We start from the raw sequence: 18962 nt of genomic DNA on the forward strand, positions 1-18962 counted from the left end.
ATAGTAAAAACATAGCTATGCTGTATAATCAGATATCCATGACCTCACTTTGTTTTGAAACTCCATATTCTTTTCAATTATGAAAAATGTACTGCTAAAGCTTTTGGAAATTCATTTATACGTTTTCCTATCTACTATTTTCTTATCTATTTTTCTATAACGTTACTAGCTTACTGTGTTATTTCTCTCTCTCCGTGCGTTTGCATAGGCTATTTATACTCGTTCAAATACAGTTAGAGAGAAATTGTGGGTAGCAATATTAAATTATTGAATTAATTTTTAAATTGCGTTAATTAGACCATATGTAAACATTTAGAATTCTAAATAATTTTTTCTCATTTAACACGTCGCAGCCTGTCCATTTGTGTGTATCTACTTTTAATTATAGTTTAGACTCACTTGAGTGTTTTGATGGCGTTGATTAAATCCCTGCTGTTTGTTGCCTAATTTAATTTCAGACAGTATGTGTTCAGTTGTTCGGCAATACACGCAGACAATCCGGCTGATGGCGCTCTTGTGCTGTAAATAAATCTTTGTAAAACCAGAGCCTGTCTACGGAGAGCCTTCCCACTCGCTATTAAGTCCTATTGTACCGAATTTTGGTTGCAGTACCACCAGAGTTCCACTGGGGGCGATCGGCATGAGTGCAAAATGAATGGGAGTATATGGGGCTAGACGGCTAAATTTGTCCCTTTCACCCGATTGCCGTTGAGAAATCTGAGATCTGATTGTAGGTTTTGCAAGTTCAACATGGGTTATAGGTCGAAAGTTGAATGAACGAGTACTTATGTCCTTTCGATTTCTTACAGGTTGAGTTGTTGTTGCCCATGACACGCTAGCATTCTGCTAATGAATGTGAATGTGTATGACGTCATTGACATTTTAAAAGACTTTTTAAAGCAAATAAGTGACTCTTAAAAATCTAACACCCAGCAATGTGTAATTTCTTTGCATCTCCTTTCGAATACAACATTCAAATTACTAGACAAAAAATTATATCTTGAGAAAAGTGGATTTTGAGGGGTATACCGCCATTGACCTCCATTCATTCTGCACTTGTCCTGTGAGCGCCCTCATATGGAATCAGAGTGGAACTGCAATCAGTTCAGAAGCTGGAAGTGTAGTGAAGAGTGAAACTTCTCGCCATATTAGACATTCTGTGGTAAAACCTAAACCGGAAGTAGTACGTTGAGTGTACGACAGACAGCATGCTCGTGGATATGTCTCCTACCGGCGTGCTGGAATCACCTAATGCGTGTATAATATCCAGCTTGGAATTTCTCCACCTTCGATCCGGTTTCGAGGTATGTTGGTGCAAACGATGTGCACCGTTGGAAATCGGTTGTGAATGCAGTTTTTAAGGTTTTTGGGCGCTTGTATTCCAGTCCTCTCACTGTTGCCGTGGCTGTTCGCGCCAACAAAGAAATATATAAATATCTAACAGCTTTGTGTATTTTATTTTTTACATAACGTTAGTCGCTTTTACCAGTTATTGATAGTGCCTTGTAAATTCAAATTTGCATCTAACGTTACTTTTGTCAGTAATAAAACAGTACGTTAGATTAATTGCAGACAAATTAATTTGCATGTCAGTAACGGAACTATTACCGTATTTGCGAAGGCATTCCTTTAGCATATAGGATCCTTAAGCTATGTTTTATGTATTTTATTTTTTAAGAAACTAGTGAACATGTTTAATATTATCTGAAGTTTACTTAGGTTTATGAGATGTTTAGTATTCAATACCTAATCGTAAACAATGATAACATTTGCATACTAAATTGGATTACGTAACGTTATATTTGCCAACCTAAACTAAACCAAGCCAAAACTGTTCTCTTAATGACTTCCAAGCACTAGTATGGGAAAGAGAATCTAGTTTGAGATGTTTGCTTGATGTGTATCCGCCCTGAATGGGTCAGTTGATGTCTCAGAAATGAATTCTTCTCTCTCACAGCAGCGAGTTCAGGCGGTGAGTCGGGTGTCACGGTTATGTCGAGTTTATGGCCGCAGGACTCAACAAAGAACGGAAACCTTAGTGGCGTGAGAATGAACGGCGAAGGCACTGGTATAGGGGCTCCGAGCCCAGCGGTGGCGGGGTATTTGGGAAAAGTCAGTTATGCTCAGTTCTCTCCCTCTGTCACTCGTGCAAAGCTACGCTCCAATTTAGTCTGTATCCCCCACCTCAAACGAGAGAAAAACACGGAAATCTGTGTGTAAAAGGCGAAAGAATAGTCATAAAAAGCACTTCAGCTGTGTACTGTACACTAAATGTATAATGGGTTTTGTATTTTCTGTGCTGAGTAATTGTGATTTCTCATATATTGTTGTTTGATTGTTTACAGTGTGAAGACAGAAATGCCTCACCAGGGAACTGTCCTTGGTGCTTGGCAAAAGGTCAGAAAAATGCCCTCCGCTTTTATGCTGTCAACCTGGAGGAGAGTGTTCTGCTCTGTACAAATCCAGCGGTGAGAAGTCTGTTGTGTTTTCCTTGTTTGTCAGGAAATGCTGACACTTCAAATTAATAGACTTAAGAATCTCACAACCTGTCAATAATATATCTGGCTCATTTGACTCCAAAACAAAAATAATAAACTAGTATTCGTATTGCATGAAGAAAGTATGGCCTAGTTTTGGGCCCATTAATAATTTTTGCATTGTGAAACAAACACACACACAAAATGTGTGCACATTGCAGTTAAAATGTAATTTTTACAGATTTTTTTTTTTTTTTTTGTGAGAAATTTGAGGGCAAATGTGCTTAATTTGTCATGGTTATCATTTGACTATCATATTAATTATATTTTTAGGAGAAAGTTGCAAATGTTTAATCCAAATGTTCCATTCTAAATTAGGCTTTATTTTCTTACTGCAAAAAATAGTTTGTCCTTTCGATTTGGGGGTGAGGTACAAGCTAAACACGTTTTGTGAGATTCACACTCTTGTTATTAAGCTATCAATACTGGTAAAACTATATTTGTCATAGTATTAAATGCTTGTGATTGGCCAGTGAGATTGTCGTGTGTTTTTCGTTTGCTTTGCAGTGCCTTTACCCATTGGTTAGTAGATCTCTGGAAGATGTGCATGCTAGCTTGTCTAAAGATGGATGTAAGAGGAACATTTCCCTATCTGATGTGGATGAAGCATCCTCCCCTTCAAAGCGATCAAGAGAGGAGAAACTGGGCATTTTGTCTGGTGTGCCTGAGCCATGTTGTGCTGATGTCAATGACGGCACTCTACCAGATGAAACTGTCGAAACACAAATGTTTACTGAGGAACAATCAATACTTAGAAAGACTGACTCTATTAATGACACTGAGGAACAACATCCTGAAGATCTACCTGCTGCTGCCACCCATGAGGATTTAGATTTCTGTGACGGGAAGGTTGATTGTGTGTCTAGTACTCAAGATGAGGTCAAGGAGATCGTTGCAATGGATGTAAATGTGGAATCATCAGAGCTGGTTCCTGTGCAACCTCATCTTTTCTGGAAAATTGAGGACAACCTGTGTTGGTTGGATTCGTTGTTGGCAATGCTCGTGAACTGCAGGACCATCAGAGAGACTCCATGTCAGAATGTAAAGCTGATTGACAAGTTGACATCAGTGCCTTCCAGCAGCTCTGCTGTCTGGAACCTTTGCTCCACATATGATAAGACATACTCCTATCTGAAATCCAAGGAGCAACAGTGTGAAGGTAAGATAAATAAATATATATAAATACACACACACACACACACACACATACAGGTGTTGGTCATATAATTAGAATATCATCAAAAAGTTTATTTATTTCACTAATTCCATTCAAAAAGTGAAACTTGTATATTATATTCATTCATTACACACAGATTGACATTTCTTTTAATTTTGATGATCATAATTGACAACTAAGCAAAATCCCATATTCAATATCTGAGAAAATTAGAATATAACTTAAGACCAATACAAAGAAAGGATTTTTAGATGTCTTGGCCAACTTAAAACAAAAAGTATGAGCATGTACAGCACTCAATACTTAGTTGGGGATCCTTTTGCCTGTTGGTCAGGATCCTTTTGCCTGTTGGTAAAGTTGGTCAGCAGCAGGAAGCATTAAGTGCTCTAAAACTTCCTGGTATATGGCTGTGCTGACCTTGGATCTCAGAAAACACAGTGGACCAACACCAACAGATGACATGGCACAGCAAACCATCACTGACTGTGGAAACTTTACACTGGACCTCAAGCAACGTGGATTGTGTGCCTCTCCTCTCTTCCTCCAGACTCTGGGACCCTGATTTCCAAAGGAAATGCAAAATTTACTTTCATCAGAGAACATAACTTTGGACCACTCAGCAGCAGTCCAGTCCTTTTTGAAGCGAGACACTTCTGACGCTGTCTGTTGTTCAAGAGTGGCTTGACACAAGGAATGCGACAGCGGAAACCCATGTCTTGCATATATCTCTGCGTAGTGGTTCTTGAAGCACTGACTCCAGCTGCAGTCCACTCTTTTTGAATCTCCCCCACATTTTTGAATGGGTTTTGTTTCACAATCCTCTCCAGGGTGCGGTTATCCCCATTGCTTGTATACTTTTTTTCTACCACGTTTTCTTTCCCTTTATATTCTATCTATTAATCTGCTATATTCTATCTATTCTATCTATTAATGTGCTTGGACACAGAGCTCTGTGAATAGCCAGCCTCTTTTGCAATGACATTTTGTCTTGCCCTCCTTGTGCAAGGTGTCAATGGTCATCTTTTGGACAACTGTCAAGTCAGCAGTATTCCCCATGATTGTGTAGCCTACAGAATTAGACTGAGAGACCATTTAAAGGCCTTTGCAGGTGTTTTGAGTTAATTAGCTGATTAGAGTGTGGCTCCAGGTGTCTACAATATTGAACCTTTTCACAATATTCAAATTTAATGATATACTGAATTTGGGATTTATCTTAGTTGTCAGTTATAATCATCAAAATTAACAGATACAAATTTGAAATATATCGGTCTGTGTGTAATGAATGAATATAATATACAAGTTTCACTTTTTGAATGGAATTAGTGAAATCAACTTTTTGATGATATTCTAATTATATGACCAGCACCTGTACATATTAACACTCTATAAATTTAATTGTATAACATTATAAATTGGTCAAATTATTTTAGCATTTTTTTATGCAGTAGTCAGCATTTAAAGTGGTTCAAAAAGTTTAAAGTTGTCCTAAAACTTTTGGTTTTAGGTTCTAGGACAACTTTGATGAAAGGTTTTGATCCACTTCAAATGTTGACAAGTGTAGTATAAAGGTATATAAATGTGTTATTTTTTTTTTTTTTTTTTTTTTATAAATTTACTTCATTACAAAAATACACTTTTGTGTAGAGCTCTTCATTCAGATGCTGGAGCGCTAACCTGTGTCGTTCTGCAGATGAGGTAACCAGAGTCCCCGCCGATGTCCTGTGTGAAGCAGAGCAGCAGCTGTCTGCGCTCCGTCTGTCACTCTTCAAACTCCTTCAGCCTACACTAAAGTGTGAAATTGGTAAAATGGTTCAAGAGCTAATCATAAAACCATTCTATATCAATCTGTTGCTTGTCATTTGTGTTGAGTGATTAATCTTGTCTGTCATACAGGCCAGCAGGAAACACCTGTGTTTGCTCTCCCTCTCCTTCTGCGCTCCGACAATTGGGCTCAAGAGCTTTTCCAGCACACTGTCCGTTGGGAATTTAAGTGCACATCTTGTAGTTATACTCTAAATAACAGGTAAAAGTTTTAATCAATGTCATTTGTATTTGATAATTAAGTGAAATACATGGCAAATATGTAGGTAACTCACAACCCTCCTATTGTCTTGCAGTGTTGAGAAGACTCTTACAACATTCACTCAGATTCTGAATGACTGGCACCCACTAAAAGCCATCCACCGAATGCAGTGCAGTAACTGCAACCGTAAAAACCAGAGGAGGAAAATGGTGCTGGAAAAGTAAGCATTGGAATAGCTATACATTTCCATTTTTTCCTTATCACCACCCTGTTTCATCGCAATTTAACCTGTTGGGTGATTATTGTCTTCTGTAATTTTTTTGCAGGCTGTCCTCTGTGTTTGCACTGCATTTTGTGGAGGGCTTGCCCAGGAAAGACCTCTCTAAATACTCCTTTGAGTTCCAGGGCACACACTACAATGTTAGCACTGTTATCCAGTACAATAAGCATCTAAAACACTTTGCCACTTGGATCCGCCAGAGCAATGGTGAGTCTTTTATTCTGTGAGTTGATTAGCTGATCTATTCACACTACCATCGAAAGTTTAGAGTTTTTACACTTACTTTTATTCAGCAAGGATACATGAAACGGATCGAAAGTGATAGTGGAAACATTTATAATGTTAGAAAAGATTTCTATTTCAGTTAGTTGCTGTTCTGTAAAACATTAAGCACAGTTTCCACAAAATTATTATGCAGCAAATCAATAAAAATAATGAGCACATGTTTCTTGAGCACCAATTCGGCATATTAAAATTATTTCTGAAGTCATGTGGCACTGAAGACTGGAGTAATGATGCTGAAAATTCAGCTTTGCCATCAAAGGAATAAATAGCATTTTAAAATATATATAGATTAAATTGTTAAATGTATTCAACTTATTTTTTTTTTATTTCCATAACTTTTTTTAATATTGATTACGCTTTATTTTAAGGTGTTCTTGTTGCAATGTATTTATACTTTTAAGTATAGTCTTCTTTCAGAAACATAACATTCTTATTTAACTCAAACTTTTGAATGGTAATGTAGTTGTTCTTATGAATCTCATTAGCCAATGATTCATTTGAATTTATTTTATTGTTGCTCGATGAAAAATTATATTATTATTATTATTATTATAATAGTGTTATTAAATAACTAGTAAAGTTTAATTTAAATTTATCTTAGATTAGTTGCTCTGTAAAATGTAATCTTAGATATTCAAATTTAAACTTAATAGTGGTTCATTTACATGTTTTGTGTTCTGTCTTTTAGGGTCGTGGCTGGAACTGGATGGTTTGAAATACCCTTACAGCATCATCCACAAGAGGTTCTCATTTCCTGCCAATGAAATTCACATTGTTTTCTGGGAATCAGACTCCGTTAAAGATGAAGCTTCAGAGGTTTGCTCACCGACAGCTCCCTCGGCGCTTACGAATGTCGATGATAAACACCTGCACGAACTGTCAGACTCTGAGGCCAATGACACATGTGTCCTCAGCACACTCACTGTGGGAGAATCGACTGCTGCCGGTGCTTTGGATACATCTATAGGCAGCACCACATTACCGGACACCTTTGAGACAGACATTGTGACGCTCACTCTGGTTGATGTGGACACAGCCACTGAGGCTCTTCAGACTCCCCAGAGCCCAGCCGTCATGCCATCCGCTCTTCCCACTCTTCCTGTAACATCTAGTTCATCTTGTATCTCTAAGTCTGTTTGTCAACCTTCAAAACCCCAAAGCTCTGGTTCGAAGGAAAGCTCTTTAGTTTCTAATCCAGTTGTGGTAAAGCCGTCAGTGGCTACACCAGTACATGCACCTCCACTGCTTGCGTCTTCATTATTTCAACTTAATTCTTCCTTCCAGTCGACACCAATAATACTTCCTCCTCCTGCTTCAAAACCAAAACCCATTCTGAAATGTGACAACGAAGCTGTGCTAGCAAAACCAGCGGACATGTTCGGTGGCTTCTTAAGCAAGAAACTGCCAAATTCAAGTAATGGGAATTCTGCGGTAGTGCCTCAGCACAAACCAGTCACCCTTTCTGGTAGCATATGTGGTGCATCTGTTAAGAAAAGTCCCAGCCTTTCGGCAGACCAGCAGCCTGTTAGCACTACGGAAGCCCTCAGGCTGAAGCTACTGAAAAAACTCAAGGCTAAGAGGAAGAAACTGGCCAAACTAAACCATCTTTTGGGAAGTGCAGGAGAATCTGCACCAAAACCTGACAGCACAGCCCTCTCGTCGCCTTATTCGGTCACCTCGAGTACGTCAGTGTATGACAGCCCGGTGTATGACCAGTTCTTCGCTGAACTTTTGTCTCCTGCGCCGACCGTCAGTAACCTCTCACCAGACAGCACGGGGCTCCTTGAGATGTTGAACAATGGCCAGAATGCGGATACGACACAGAAAACTCCTTCTGTAGCAACTTTGGTTCCAGAAGCACCTTTAACCTACCCTTCATCTACTAATGAATCCGTATTGAATCTTGATGAATACATACAATCAGGGATGGGCCAGACTGCAATTGACAACACTGATTTTAATGGCTTAGATTTATTTTTCTGATCAAGAAAAGCTTTTAGATTTTACGTTTGGTCTGGTGTAAGAACAAGTTGTACCCAAGAACTCCTCTTTGTAGTTTTGTATTGGGAGTGCAAGACTTTTGTTAGGAAAGCCTGTGTTGCATCATCAGTTAAATCATATTTTCATATTTTGTCTCATATACTTGAAGAATAAAGAGCATTAAATGGTGCAGAGTACGCAATGTTTGAAGATCAAATTATGTACAATGCATTTGTAAAGGTTTGTACAGTGGTTTCATTTTTTATGGTTGTCATTATTTAAAGCGGTTCATATTAAATGGTCCCAAAAAATGAATATGTTGTGGTTATTGGCTTTTCACTCACAATTCACTGCACAATTAAAAGCCTCAAATTCACACTGATTGTATATGGGATTCCTACCGTTTTTCTTGGAATGGGTATTTCTTTCAGTTTCTAACCAAAATAATATTTGCATGACCTGCAGTTTGTGGTTGGAAAGATTATGAATTATAGGAGTATTCAAATCTAATGTTTACCATAGGATACATTTATTTCATCAAATTTATATATATATTAAAAAAAATAAATAATATTGTGAAATATTACTATTTGAAAAGCATTTATTTTTCATAGAAATCTTAAATCTTGTTAACTGTCACTTTTGATAAATTGAATGCATCCTTTATCCTTTTTTTTTCTTCTTCTTTTTTAATGACCCAAACATTTTAACAGTAAGGTAAATGGTAGAATATATATTTATCAGCAATTACTAAGCCATTTCTGTTATTATAATTTTTTCCATGATCTGTAGATAGTATATGAGGTTTGTATATTGTAAACAACTATGTGCTAACATTGTGCACTTCATTTCATGATCACATAATATTAATATTAGACACAAGTGTTCATATTTTAATCGAATATCCCCTCCTTTTGGTGCAGTAGTGCTTTTTGCTTACAGTCGAGCATTTGCTTTAAAATATGATCACAGTACAATATTCAAGTGACCATGTCACAACTAAAATAAAACCAAAAGATTACATTTTTAATTGGGCATGGAAAATTTTAATGCAAAGAGCTTCACTTTGTTCATTTTTTTGTTCCACTTAAAAAGTTTGATTATTGTAAAATGTGAAAACAAGCAGTGCCCAAACAGTTTTTTGACACTCAAGCCTAAAATAATTTTTTTAAAATCTATTATCTTTGTAACAAAGTATTAAAACAAATGGAGTTTGTTTTTAAAAAATACTAGCATAAGCACACGGTTCAATTAAAACACCTTACCAAATTAAATTGGTTAGGTATCAAATTAAACATACATTTTTAAGACTAAGACAAATGTCTTGGTTATTTTCTGGGTTTTCAAACTTTGCAGAAATGTTGCATGTTCATTATTAAGATGAGGAAAAACAGATGGTTATTCTGTTGGGACATCTGTGTAAATCTGAGGCAAACTTTCCTCATAGATCCACAAATATAATGATTTTGAAAGCAGTTGGTTAAAAATAAGCATCTCAAAATTAAGTTATGAATCATAATAAGTTTGCAGATTGTTTGATGTCACATTTTCATATATTACAGTGTTGCTTAAAGTCAACATACTGTCTGCTAATTTATTAAACGTATACTGACAGTTGAAATAACAGGTGAAGTTAATCTTTTCTGACCAACATCTATATTTTTTCAAACCTGAAACAGCACAGCAACAATATATCAACTAAATTACTTCAACAAATTATAGACTTGGTTAACTACATTAAGTTTACTCTTTATATTTAGTGTTTAAATAAAAAAAAGTGACAATACCATTTGTTCTGTTGGCTAGTTTATAGTAGATGTCATCAATCTTGGATAACGCAGCCTCCTGAAAATGCAAATTTTAATGGTTTAATTTGACAACCATTTCAGCATATTGATACACTGTTAATGAGCTGTTGAGTTGATTCAGGTGTCACATTAAAGAGACACCCCAAATATACAGTGTTTTGGTGATGTCCAAAACCAGAATTTAGAGTTGAAGACGAGCTGAAACAAACCAGCTAAGACCTGCAAAACAGTTTCAGCCAACAGCGGGCAGTGTTTAACCGCGAAACAGACCGTCGGCTTCAACGTCAGATTCAGGTGGTTAAACTTTTAATTTATTTTTTTTCCTAAAATATCAACTGTTATGACGAGGTGTGAAACGGAAAAGAGAGAGAGAGAGCTGCAGACGGAAAATGGAGCTATAGCCTACCAGGAACAAGTTTTCCCACACTCAGATAATTAGTTTCAAAAAGTTCAAAAGAAAGTGGCCCTCCCATCAGGAAACGCATCAGTTTAGTGCTGATGTTATCTGTGATGCTACAAATGATCAGACAGCAGTCTGAGACAGTCCCGCAGTGCACACTCGAGAACATGTTTGTGGCAGTGATGGACAACATTTTCTTGCTTGTGCTGGTCACTCTTCTCAGCGTCATTCAGAATGGTATGACATTTCGACTTTATCACTATTATTTTTATTTTGTATAATTAAAAGATGTTCGTGTAGAATGTGTATGCAAATCATCGTTGAACACACTGTGCTGTGTTTATACAACTACCAGGAATTAATACATAATGTAGCCTAAATATACATGCACATGCATTGTACTAATATGTCCAATCTTTAATATATTCACCTCTCCTCTAGTGTTCTTCGCCTTGAAGGTTGAGAAAGAGTGCACTCATTCTAAGAATTCTGCAGCGTTTGAGCGTTTGTCCTGTGCAAAGTGAGTATTATTGACTCGAGCTTCTCCACTCTAGAATTTGACAGGAAAATTAACTATTATTTTAAGCGCCAAAAGAGCTTTTTATAGAGAGAGGTAAATAATCTGTTTATGAAATAGTGTTGGTGTAGCTTCTTTTGCATAACAGCTCGAAATTTTCCTGTTCTTCTGGAAACTAACTTCCTGCTTTATTTACATAATCTTAATGTTGCAAAAGGGTTGCACTGGTGTTTCTGTTTGTATATTGAAAGCCTATAGCTGTACTTTTTTCCACTCATTTAAAGTTTCTCATAAAGTCTACATTCATGTAAATGGGCTAAAATTAAATCAGGTGTATGAGACTTGTATTAAATGTTTTTTTATTCATTATTATTATTATTATTATTATTCAAATATGCAAAATAAACCAAACTGACAGCATTATTATCAGTTGCATATCTAGGCTGTTGGATCCTGGTTTGGTAGTTTATCTCAATTTAGATGCAATCATATCATTAACCACCACCAAAGAGGAAGTAACAACTCTTTCACAATATTTCTAAGATACATGGAAGTACTACAAAGAAGAACTGACAGCACATCTTCCATCGGGTCAAATGAAATACCAGAGCTAGTTTCTGAACCTGTATGAAAAAGTTCTCAGTTAATAAAATGATCTGCTTTATAATACTTTATGTATGTGTTTTCTCAGTCGAAACTGCATGGACACGTACCCCACATTTCTGGCAGTACTGTGGTGCGCAGGTATCTGCCTCAGCCAAGGTACAATGCAATTCATCATAAAAAATTTCAAAAGTCAGTTAAGTGATTGAGTTAAATAAGCACATAATCAATATTTTTAGAAGTGAAAGTGCCTTTGCTATTTTCTGTGTTATTTTTAACATTCACTACAATATAGTAATAGGATCAGACCAAAGAAAATACCCCTTTGTAATGAAGTAGAAATGGTTTGCATTTCCTGGCTTATAATTACTGTTATGACCCATGTGCAAATATTTGTCTGCATAATAACTTCGCTCTATTTTTGAATAACACTGAAATATAGGCTAATTGAGTTGCTAAGGAACCAACGCATATATATATATATATATATATATATATATATATATATATATATATATATATATATATATATATATATATATATAATAAAAGTCAGCCCTCATAAAATACCTGTACAATAACTTTCTTGGAAGTTCTCTGATATAATTTAAATAAAACACTTTTTCTTTTCTTTTTTCTTTTTTTACAGCTCCAGCTGCCTTTGCTGGCATCATCTACCTTGTGGTCCGGCAGAAGTACTTTGTTGGCTACCTGGGGCAGACTTGCCAGAGGTAAGATTTGTAAATCCTTAACTATGAACAAATAAGGCCTTTTAAACATCAAAAGTTTTTTTGTGCTAAAGCTGCAGTACACTCAATTGAAATGTCTTCTGCGGTTCCTGAAACTACATGAAACACTGACAAATGTGGGTTGTTCTGCATTCCAGCAGCATTAGTTGTTGCCTAACGTTAATCTCAATACAAATAGACTATAAGTCATAAACTGTTGCAAATTTATGATGTGGGCAGAACTTGCATGATAAGATCTCTTTGAGTTCTCAGCCCTGGATGTTGTTTTATACAGACACATCAACCATGTGTTGTAACCCACCCATATTTTACATACACTAGATTTGATAACAGATATTCTGCTTGTATGTCTGACAGCACTCCTGGCTTCCTGTTCGGGAAACGCATCCTCTTCTTCCTGTCACTCATGTGTGTTGTGGGAATCATAAATCACCTGATGCTCACCTATGGTGGCAGTGACTACAAAGAGTACATCCAGACCATCACCAAAGCAGCGTCAACACTTCTGCTCTTGCCCTGAACTGTGCATGAGAGATTTTTCTGCAGCTGAAACGGTAGAGTTAACAGATCAGTGTAGATAAACTCTTTGGGTTAATGGTTTGTCAGTTAGAGGATGTGGCAAGAACAGTGTGAAGCGTTCACAGTGATGGTCACAAAGGCATTTAATTGCAATATAATATGTACATTTAAAAAAGCTTTACAAAACAACAAAAGACTGTTTTTACTGTTACTATCCCAGCATGTGATATTTGAAGAAATGTTTTAAATGGGTCATATCATGCTTTAGTTTTTTCATTGAGGTCAACGCGTAAGCTTAGTAAAGATTTGTCAAAAAAAAGTTTCATTTTCACACCTCTTTAAGCTTTAGATTTAAATTTTTGGTTACTGTGCCTTTAAAAATGGCAAGTTCTGCTATGGCACCGGATTGCAGGTTTCCTGTTGTGTGAAATATAGTTCAGCAAAATCCTCAGCCTCTTTGCAAAGGCTGTATTACATGACAGGGTTACAAAATAATTAGTGATGAAATGTCAGAATGAAATTATCAGGGTATAACTGCACAAAGGACTGCGATATGGCGATATGGCCAAAACAATTGTCACAATTAAATGCTCATATCAGTTCATAATGATAATTATCTCAATAAATTTCAAATCGTGATTACCTCATACGTAGATATTGAAAGGTAATTATTCTGACAGTTTTACTTTTATTAAAATTAACCACTGGTCTTCCATAGTAGCATACTATCACCCACAGTTAAAACCACACCACCTCCATATTATATTGTTTCTAGTTATTTGCATTAAAAAAAAAACAGTAGTCACATTTAATATAAATGCACAAATGCTATAGCTTGATCACAAAAAAAATGTATATTCCCTTACTCTTTTAATACATTTAAAGCTGCAGTAGGTAACTTTTGTAAAAAATATATTTTTTTACATATTTGTTAAACCTGTCATTATGTCCTGACAGAAGAATATGAGACAGATAATCTGTGAAAAAAAATCAAGCTCCTCTGGCTCCTCCCAGTGGTCCTATTGCCATTTGGAGAAATTCATCTGCTCCCGGTAAGAAATAACCAATCAGAGCTGCGGTCCATAAGTTTCTGTTCAAAATTTACAAAATGTATATAATAAGTGAGTACACCATGAATCCATTGTCCAAACCGTGTTTTTAGCTGGTCTTGAATCACTAGAGTACATCTATAGTAAGTGTTTATATTCGGACTATTTTAGATTGCTTCGGGGGTACCGTGGCGGAGTAACCCAGTACCTTTGTGATTCTTCATAGACATAAACAGAGAGAAGTAGCTCCGGCTACGATGTTCTTCCGCAAGATGCAAGCAGCTGTTTATTATCCACTAGAGCATCAAAAGTCACAGACTGCAGCTTTAATTTATGTCTACATTAATATTATCATAAAATTTCATATAATTATTCCACATTCCTGCCACAATACCATGGTGCAGTTAGTGTTACTGGTAATTCCATGGTAAATCATGGTGATTGGTACATTGAAAAGTCCTCTAAATGTATCGTTGCGCAGTGTTTCTCCTGTTTTTCAACACTGCTTAAGTTGGCTTTAAATTAGTTTAAAATAGAGTCATTTGTGTTATTTGCTGAATTCAAGCACATTTCATTGTTTTGTTTTTGGTCCATAAACATTTTATTGAACATTTAACGAACTCTTATCGTTTCATCAAAGAGAATTACATCATGATAATTATGGTTTTATCGCCCAGCCCTAACTGCAGGTTTCTGTTAATTGTCTGTAAGTATATGCAGAGCAGTAGGTGCTACACAAGCCAGAAACAGCACAAGAGGTGTGTCAACTTAAAGCGTAACGTGAGGTTAGATAATATAATTGTCTGTTTATTTGGATTGATTTCAGTAATCCAAAAAGATCCCCCTCTGATTCCTCGTGATATGACCCATTTAAAGCAATGAAGGTAACTCATTCAGGCACTTTTGCATAGAGAGAAGTATTTGACCTATCTTGAGTTTGTTTACAATGTGAGGATTTATGAAATTGACCTTTCTGCTTCAACAGATTTATAATTAAGATTATGTTCCATTGATCTCCTTTTCTTTGTGATTTTTTTTTTTTGTATGACTGCTGACATGAGCAAAATAAAGTTCAATTCACAGTAAGACTGTCCTTTAAGGTGCATTAATGGTCTCCTCATCTGTGCAGGGCTTCAATTTCCACAGACTGAAGCCTGTTTGCAGTAGATATTTGCTGTTTCACACAACATTGTGGGTGTTGATCTCATCTTCCATGGTACGTGACCTGCAAGACCAGATTTCAGTCATCGTCTCAATACTAGAAATCCTAGACTAGAGGTCTGCTTGTTTTTTAAAACACACCTTGAACTGTCGTTTGCTGAAACCAAACCAGTAGGGAAAGTCAAAAAGGGCGTCAGAACGGTACTTGATGGTGAAATGTGCATCTTTCCAGATAGGTTTTACCCTTTCTGCATCAACAAGGATTTGAAGGCTCTCACCGACCCATCCCTGTATTGCAGCACTAACATCAACCTTAAAAAAAAGTGTATATATATATATATATATATATATATATATATATATATAAAATATGAATACATTTTTTACATTGCCAGAAAAAGGACACTCAATTTGTACATCATTAAAAGCAAAGTCTACACTGAACTCACATCAACTGTATAACTTTCTCCAGCAACAGATGAAATAGTCATGTCTAAGCCTCTTTCCATCTCCCATCTGATCATTGGATGACTGCCGTTGATCGCCACCACATAATACCCAACAACTATGAAGTAATGAAGTACAATCATAAGAAGGGCGAGGCATTCGACTTCACAAATACATTATACAGTGGTGTCAAAGTTTAATGATACCTTCCCGGTTGACATTGCGACACATATATGATAGCTCCGATGGATTTCCTGTTTTGATTCATTTTTACAACTGCAGCGCTTACTTATATATCACTGATTACTTATATAGCTTTGTTTATAAAAAGTGGCCATGGAATTTTTTTTTGTTGCTTTAAACAAACAGGGAACTTTAGTAGTCTGTATGTTAAATACTGCAGTTGTAGACAAGTTTAGTGTAATGACACATGTAAACAACAGGGTTTACACAGCCATCGTTTGAGAATATTGTATAAAATGATCAGCTAACTAATTAACTGACTACATATGATATGCAGATGTATGTATATACCCATCCATTCACTTTCAGATAACATGCATCCACACACACACACACACACACACACATATACATATATATATATATATATATATATATATATATATATATATATATATATATATATATATATATATATATATATATATATATATATATATATATATATATATATATATATATATATATATATATATATATATATATATATATATACACATACACACACACACATACATTTTTTAAATAATTAAAATGCCTTCGAAGTTGTGTATTGTATAATTTTATAAATCTATTAAGAAGTCATACATCCTTCCTATTATCCAAACCTTTATGCCATTATTATTATTGGAGCCTCCTAACCCAGCATCTTGAGCCTCAGGTGAAGAAAACCCCCTGGATGTATTTTTATAATTTTGATAATTTCTCTTCCTTTGATTTAGCAAAAGTGCAAATGAAAGGTGAAAATTTTCATATAAAATATATTAACATAATCAATGGCACAGTTCAACTGCATGTCTCTTTACCTTCTCCCTAGGCTTAATTTACCCCTCAATGGGGGCAAGTTGAGCCAAGAGACCACTTCTTTTTTTTCTTTTCGGAAAGCCATATTTTGAAAATGATTGATTTTAGATCCAAAGTGATTATTCCCAAAGATGCACTAACTCCAGAAATTCACGGACATATTTAAGTTGGACCCATGTGCTCACTTTACACACACAGTAAGTAAAAACTGGCTCAACTCACCCCATTCTCCTCTCTCTCTCTCTCTCTCTCTCTCTCTCTCTCTGTGTGTGTGTGTGTGTGTTTGTATATATATGTTGTATATCAATTTAAAAAAAGAGATACATTTTTCAGAATAGTATATTTAAAAGCTGATTTTGTCATTTTAATATTTGTTAATGAATATATTTTAATATATAATTTTATGTATGTATACCAGAGGTGGGTAGAATGCAGTAATCTAATTACTTTTCTGATAACACACTAATGTAACATTCAATTTTGAATTTGTGTAATTTGATTACAGTTAATAAAGTCAATATAATTATGCATACACATCTACCCTACACTCAGCAAGCAATGCTGTATATAAAACACTTTATAGGCACATTTAAAGATACATTTTTCATTGTTAGGCAGGTTTATATGAAGTATGTTAAGTTTTAAAAATAGATTAGATATTTAAGTCAAGTTGCAGTTTTCATCCCTTGTAATATTTTTCAGTCAATATTAAATGACTTGAAATAACTAAAATTTTCACTTTGTAGTGTATTTAATTTTTAGGTCTGATATGTTTTCAAAGTAACTTGGAAGTAAAGTAATTAGTTACATTACAGTAATCAGTAATGTAATCAAATTACAATTTTCAATTAGTAATCAGTTATAATCAATTACTTGTTTTGAGTAACTTACCCAACAATGATGTAACCGTTATACACACAACACACCAGTCTCTGTTTGTACGTAAACACATTCATTTACAGAAGCAGGTCAAAGTCTTTCACTTTGTGAACAATTAATCATTTTTTAAATGTCCTACCTGGAACATCTCTCTTTCTCTTTTCTTCGACCTCTGTTTTGGTGCACGCAGACACCAGGATGTAAATTGTTTTTGACGTTAGCTGTCGTCTCAAATCTGTGTACTCCCTCAAAGTACGTACTATGACTTTCCTGAAATGGCCAAGAAGAAGAGTTACAAAAGCACGCTATATCTAACCCTGCATATTGTCATATGACGTTATTTAAATCAATTTACCTTCCCGGAGAATTAAAGAAAATCACTTTCCCCTTGCTAGACTGGATCTCATCGATGAACACGCAGCTGTTCTCCTGAGCCCATTTCACGACTCTGCAGCCCGCGCGGTTCTCGACACTGAATCCAGCAGGAGGGCTGTTCACAAACGACTCCAGCTCGATAACGTTCATAACAAAGCCAGAATTCACGTTTCCCCGCATGTTCTTTCTCTTGTAACTTGTTCTCGAGGACAAATCCGAGTTTTTCGTCCAGCGCGTGAGTCGCCCTCCGCTTTTGTTTGGTGGGCGTGGAGCTGGTTTGTGAATCTGAGCATCACATTCAACTGAGTCATAAACTGTAGTCCAGTCCGGTGAGCGTGATTTCACCAAGTACAACATGTTCCTGTATCAACACCTATATGTTGGCCTAAATCTATATTTTTGGACAATAATGTTAATCCAGGAACATGTCTTGGCTAAATCACGGCGACCAGTTCAGTACTGAGAGCAGTTCAGCATTGTGACGGGAAGTTTGAGTTTTATCACCTGTTTTACTGTTTTAGCGGGGTTAAGTGACCCGGGCGTCCTCCTTTTAAGCACACAGACAAACAGTGATTCACAACATGATAAATGGAGTGAATTAGTTAATCTTTCCTATAACCGGTAGTCACATTAAAAGTAGGTCATTTAAGCTCCAACAGTGAAGTAGCCTTTCCCTGAGGGAACTGTTACTGCAAGCATTTTCAGTCGCTACTGTCTAGGAAAAAAACTTAAACTAGTCCAAGATTGATTGCAGACTACGATCTACTTATGATTTTAGAGAGGATTGGGTGATTTTTAGGCTAGAATAGGTTACTTAGTTTGGCAAAGCTGTGACAAGCTTCAACAAATTCGTTTTCAGTCAACTTGTATATAAACCTTTAAAGAAGAATTTTGCTAGTAGTTTAAAAAATCCTAATATCAGTTTTAATTTTAGACATAAAATCCCCATATTAGTTTCCACTTACTCAGACAAGGATGGTAGCTGGTTCCAAATCTAAAACTGGTTTAAGTGATTGAACAGACTACAAGAGTAAAAGCTGTGATTGGCCATGCTGTTTGTGACCTGGTTAACCACAACCACAACTGACTGACCTCATTTTAGACTGTGCTATGACTTAGAATTCCC

General features: G+C 35.9%; 3 protein-coding genes across 7 annotated transcripts; 2 read left to right on the forward strand and 1 right to left on the reverse strand.

Annotated features, from left to right (window-relative positions):
* Positions 1–1148: 1148 nt before the first annotated feature.
* Positions 1149–8597, forward strand: LOC127966513 (SUMO-specific isopeptidase USPL1-like). 3 transcript variants are annotated; one of them, XM_052567538.1, is made up of 9 exons: positions 1163–1304; positions 1958–2112; positions 2346–2468; positions 3045–3696; positions 5405–5515; positions 5608–5737; positions 5832–5957; positions 6064–6224; positions 6991–8597. In XM_052567538.1, exons 2-9 carry the CDS (start codon positions 1993–1995, stop codon positions 8283–8285), a joined length of 2718 nt encoding a protein of 905 aa, XP_052423498.1. In that variant the 5' UTR covers positions 1163–1304; positions 1958–1992; the 3' UTR covers positions 8286–8597. The 3 variants fall into 3 exon arrangements, with proteins under 3 accessions (XP_052423500.1, XP_052423498.1, XP_052423499.1); XM_052567539.1 differs by having other exon boundaries at positions 1171–1304; positions 1961–2112; XM_052567540.1 differs by lacking the exon at positions 1958–2112 and having other exon boundaries at positions 1149–1304.
* A 1961-nt stretch (positions 8598–10558) lies between these two features.
* alox5ap (arachidonate 5-lipoxygenase-activating protein) lies at positions 10559–14942 on the forward strand. Its single transcript, XM_052567545.1, has 5 exons — positions 10559–10727; positions 10932–11010; positions 11699–11769; positions 12260–12341; positions 12717–14942. Exons 1-5 carry the CDS (start codon positions 10589–10591, stop codon positions 12877–12879), a joined length of 534 nt encoding a protein of 177 aa, XP_052423505.1. The 5' UTR covers positions 10559–10588; the 3' UTR covers positions 12880–14942.
* LOC127966514 (mesenteric estrogen-dependent adipogenesis protein) lies at positions 13004–18529 on the reverse strand. 3 transcript variants are annotated; one of them, XM_052567544.1, is made up of 6 exons: positions 18341–18529; positions 17817–18121; positions 17601–17731; positions 15538–15653; positions 15230–15400; positions 13004–15152 (listed from the first exon to the last, which is right to left on the reverse strand). In XM_052567544.1, the coding sequence occupies exons 2-6, from the start codon at positions 18014–18016 to the stop codon at positions 15132–15134; spliced, it is 639 nt and encodes a 212-aa protein (XP_052423504.1). In that variant the 5' UTR covers positions 18017–18121; positions 18341–18529; the 3' UTR covers positions 13004–15131. The 3 variants fall into 3 exon arrangements, with proteins under 3 accessions (XP_052423504.1, XP_052423502.1, XP_052423501.1); XM_052567542.1 differs by lacking the exon at positions 18341–18529 and having other exon boundaries at positions 15230–15245; positions 15332–15400; positions 17817–18329; XM_052567541.1 differs by lacking the exon at positions 18341–18529 and having other exon boundaries at positions 17817–18326.
* Between the last annotated feature and the right edge of the window lie 433 nt (positions 18530–18962).

Source organism: Carassius gibelio, chromosome B10 (assembly GCF_023724105.1).
Source record: "Carassius gibelio isolate Cgi1373 ecotype wild population from Czech Republic chromosome B10, carGib1.2-hapl.c, whole genome shotgun sequence".
Classification (NCBI taxonomy): domain Eukaryota; kingdom Metazoa; phylum Chordata; class Actinopteri; order Cypriniformes; family Cyprinidae; genus Carassius; species Carassius gibelio.

Coding starts and splice junctions, on each gene's coding strand:
- LOC127966513 (XM_052567538.1), top strand. CDS start 1,993: ATGTCGAGTTTATGGCCGCAGGACTCAACAAAGAACGGAAACCTTAGT. Junction 2,469..3,044: donor TGCTCTGTACAAATCCAGCG/GTGAGAAGTCTG, acceptor TTTGCTTTGCAG/TGCCTTTACCCATTGGTTAG. Junction 5,516..5,607: donor TACACTAAAGTGTGAAATTG/GTAAAATGGTTC, acceptor TCTGTCATACAG/GCCAGCAGGAAACACCTGTG.
- alox5ap (XM_052567545.1), top strand. CDS start 10,589: ATGTTATCTGTGATGCTACAAATGATCAGACAGCAGTCTGAGACAGTC. Junction 11,770..12,259: donor AGGTATCTGCCTCAGCCAAG/GTACAATGCAAT, acceptor CTTTTTTTACAG/CTCCAGCTGCCTTTGCTGGC. Junction 12,342..12,716: donor CTGGGGCAGACTTGCCAGAG/GTAAGATTTGTA, acceptor TATGTCTGACAG/CACTCCTGGCTTCCTGTTCG.
- LOC127966514 (XM_052567541.1), bottom strand. CDS start 18,193: ATGTTGTACTTGGTGAAATCACGCTCACCGGACTGGACTACAGTTTAT. Junction 17,732..17,816: donor TTCTTTAATTCTCCGGGAAG/GTAAATTGATTT, acceptor TGGCCATTTCAG/GAAAGTCATAGTACGTACTT. Junction 15,401..15,537: donor GAGAAAGTTATACAGTTGAT/GTGAGTTCAGTG, acceptor CTTTTTTTTAAG/GTTGATGTTAGTGCTGCAAT.